The sequence below is a fragment of the Juglans microcarpa x Juglans regia genome, chromosome 1D, assembly GCF_004785595.1.
Source record: "Juglans microcarpa x Juglans regia isolate MS1-56 chromosome 1D, Jm3101_v1.0, whole genome shotgun sequence".
Taxonomy (NCBI): Eukaryota; Viridiplantae; Streptophyta; class Magnoliopsida; order Fagales; family Juglandaceae; genus Juglans; species Juglans microcarpa x Juglans regia.
In genome coordinates this window covers 43,967,807-43,971,295 of record NC_054594.1, presented here as the reverse complement: position 1 = coordinate 43,971,295, position 3,489 = coordinate 43,967,807, and the positions used below count along the sequence as shown (strand labels likewise).

The following is a 3,489-nucleotide window of genomic DNA, read 5'->3' as shown; positions in this document are numbered from 1 at the left end:
TGCTGATGGGCCCCGAATTGTGGGCTTGAACTGATGGCCCATATTACTTCTATGATCTATTGGGCTTCCGGACCAGTGTACTTTCATAATACAAGACGCTATTCTTCAGCTCTCTCTCTCTCTCTCTCTCTCTCTCTCTAAATATATATATCGGAGACTGACTTCATTGAAGCTGCGTCTTCGTAAAGCTTTCCACTTGGCCCCAAATTCTTTCGGTAAACTCGATGTTCTCCATTTTTCTTCATCTATTTTTTTTATCGGTACTATGATTTGTTTGATGATATGTTCGGTGCGTAAGATGTATTTATCTGGGTTTTGTTTGATTTTTTTTCCTCGGAAATCTGGGTTTTTATTAAATTGGTTGGTTTAATGTTTTAATCTACTCATTGTTTGTGAAATTTGAGGTTTTATTTCAACTAAGCTAGAGGATTTAAATCCACAGCAGCCTTTCCATGGTAGCCAGTTGATTTTCCGGTACTTGTTTTTATTGTTACATTAAAAATCGTCATTTCTGTAGTTTTATGGGATTAATAGGTGAATCAAGATTTTTTTTTTTAATTTTCTTGTTCTAGGTATAAATAATAAGAACAGTTAGTGGACTGGGTACAAGTTTTGGGGTAGTTAATGAGTTTTTGTTGTTCGGTAGGTAGGTGCTAAGTGGTTGTAATTGTCGAGTCATGCGTTGAGGTGTTGATGACGTTTTTCTATCGGTAAGTTAATCACGCGCTTTTGGCATGTAAGAATGGTATTCTGTGCCAAGTCCTGATGGACATAGACTTATGAAAATTTAGGAAACCTTCTGTTGGATATAATTTGTAATTTTCAAGAAATAAACGAAAGCCCTCTAGTGTCAGCTGTGACTAGTGCTTTGTTTTGCTTTCATATTGGTGCATATTCATGTTGCTGTGTAGTATTTTGACCCATCTACTTCTTTCTTTTGTTTTTTTTTAATGTAAGGCATGTGTATTTTGTTGTGTGTTTGCAATTAGTAACTAGCTAGTTGGTCCGTGGTGCACAGTTTTTTTATGACCATCTTTGAATGAAATTCCTTGTGTAGGTTCATAGGGGGAACTAGTGAATTTTTACTGATGTAAGGATAGATGAATTACAACACCACGGACTAGTGTTTGTCCACCCTGTGTTGGTGGTACAATTTGTTATGGAGCATCTCTTCTATTTGTTTGTATTTGCAAGTGGAAGAGGGCATAGTAGATTGCAGGGTGGGGGTGGGGGTGGGGGTCCAGCATGATTGAAATGAGGCTAGGCGACCCTAACAGAATCAATGTATTGCACTTGATCAATTCTTTTGTGTTGGAGAATGGTTTACACTTGTACTTTTTTTTTTACAATGATCAGTTGTAAACTTTTACTTGTTATAGTTATTGGATTCATTTTATATTGGTTCACACTTAAAATTATGTCCGTACATTTATGACACATTAAGTCTAATTATATCCACAATCAGATAGAGAAACCCATGAGCACTCACTCAAGAATACAGACATCGTGCAGGTTCAATTGCAGACATTTTTTTTTTTAATGATCTGAGTCAGTGATCTGTAACATCCATTGCATCCACACATGCATTGCATTATTGAACGGTAATATTTGATATTTGATTTATCTATAAAAAAAATATATCTGATATTTGATTTGATATTATGATGCTTGCTCTTATGATGTGCTGGTTTTGTGGTAGATTTAGTTCCTGTGATAACAACTTGACTCCCAAAATGCCAAAGGTCAGAAGAATGCGAGCCTTGCCTGCTGATCAGGCAAGGGCATCTTGTTACCCTAATAGCTCCATGAACATTGAGCAACATAAATCGGAAGAACAATTGGGATCAGCTGACGATGTGAAAGAATGGGAGGAGGCTAGGTGCCCAATCTGTATGGAACATCCTCATAATGCTGTTCTTCTAAAGTGTTCCGCCCATGAGAACGGTTGCCGTCCCTACATGTGCAACACCAGTTATCGGCACTCCAATTGTCTTGATCAGTTCTGTAAGTCATTTGCTCCGCATGCCTCCATAACACTACTCCAAGAAATTCCATTCACAAACTCGGCCTTTCGCAGAGGGGAACATGGGTTGGACCCTGGGCAAGCAAGACAGTTTGGGAACCAATTGCAGCCAAAGCTTGTCTGCCCTCTTTGTCGGGGAGAGATCTATGGGTATCATATTGTAGAGCCAGCTCGTAAATTCATGAATTCCAGAGCAAGGAGTTGTTCTTCTGAGATGTGTGATTTTAGTGGGACCTATTCAAAACTCAGGAAGCATGCAAGGTCTGAACACCCATCTATCCGACCATCAGAGGTGGACCCCATGCGACAAAGTGATTGGACAAGGTTGGAACGGGAAAGGGACTTGGAGGATGTCCTTAGCTCACTTCATCCAGAGTTTGTGGAAGAGAGCAGTGAAGAAAACACTCTATCGGCAGAGTTCAGTGGGTGGATGTCTTCCATTTTGGAGGCCATGTTTCGTACTCTTGGGCTCTCCCTCATGGTTCATCTCTCGGATGTTTCAGGTGATAGAGAACAGTTGCACAATAGGAGATCTGAGAGAACATCGAGGGCAGATTATGATATGGAGGCCAGTCCCCTTGTTGGAAGGAGCACTGATTTGTCCTCAGAGGGTATGCCTAGGCAAACCACTCGATGGGCTCATGATGATGCTAGTGCTGCTACTAGGCGAGACAGCAATTTGTCATCAGTGCGTGTGCGACAAACGCCAGAGTGGTCATCAGAGAATACTTCCCGTTTCTGGTCATCTCAGAGCAGGTCCTCTTTTACCTCATCTGGTAGGCCCCGCTTCCGGCAAATGCGTGGGCATTCATCTAGGAGTGTTCACAGTTTTACACGATATCCTAGGCGGTCAACAGATAATACAGCACCCCATTCCCGACGGCTGCGATGGAGGGATGAAAGATGGTCACCGTACAATAGCCAGCGCTAGTTCAATTCCTTTGTTTTTAGGTCACTCACTTTAGGTCAGGTCCCAATTGTAAGTTCTCAACCTGCCATCCTTGCAAGTCTTTCTTTTCTCTTTTGGTGTGCTTTTGTTTTTGTTTTGGGGGGGGGGGGGGGGGGGGGGGGGGGGGGGGGGGGGGGGGGGGGGGGGGGGGGTGGTTGGTTTGATCAGCTTAAGTTGTAACAAGCTTGTATTCTTGCATCTCAGAGAAACAACAGCAGGAAGGTTCAAGTTTTGTATACAGGTGAATAAGGTCTATTCTTAAAGCGTTAATTGGGTTTGGTGAACAGAGAATGATGATATGACCCTTTTGTTGCGAGACATTGAAGGGCTAAATTCAAGCATCTTTTGTTATAAATTTGGTCCGAGTGCCGGATGATTGAGTAGTACTCCACCTCATTCTGAAAACCTTTTGCAAAAACAAATTGTTGATTTACATTTTCTTATTGTGATTGTTCTTTATTTGGGGAATGTGAAACACTATTGACAGAGAATGAGGCTGAAAATTAAAGAAAATAAT

The 3,489-nt window shown here is 41.3% G+C and overlaps 1 protein-coding gene across 6 annotated transcripts; it reads left to right on the top strand.

Moving 5' to 3' along the window:
• Window positions 1-87: 87 nt before the first annotated feature.
• LOC121259781 lies at window positions 88-3,415 on the top strand. 6 transcript variants are annotated; one of them, XM_041161551.1, is made up of 3 exons: window positions 180-215; window positions 1,502-1,601; window positions 1,706-3,415. In XM_041161551.1, the coding sequence occupies exons 2-3, from the start codon at window positions 1,582-1,584 to the stop codon at window positions 2,952-2,954; spliced, it is 1,269 nt and encodes a 422-aa protein (XP_041017485.1). In that variant the 5' UTR covers window positions 180-215; window positions 1,502-1,581; the 3' UTR covers window positions 2,955-3,415. The 6 variants fall into 6 exon arrangements, with proteins under 6 accessions (XP_041017493.1, XP_041017502.1, XP_041017485.1 ...); XM_041161526.1 differs by having other exon boundaries at window positions 197-215; window positions 1,700-3,086; XM_041161534.1 differs by lacking the exon at window positions 180-215 and having other exon boundaries at window positions 728-1,601; window positions 1,700-3,002; window positions 3,177-3,415.
• Window positions 3,416-3,489: the final 74 nt, after the last annotated feature.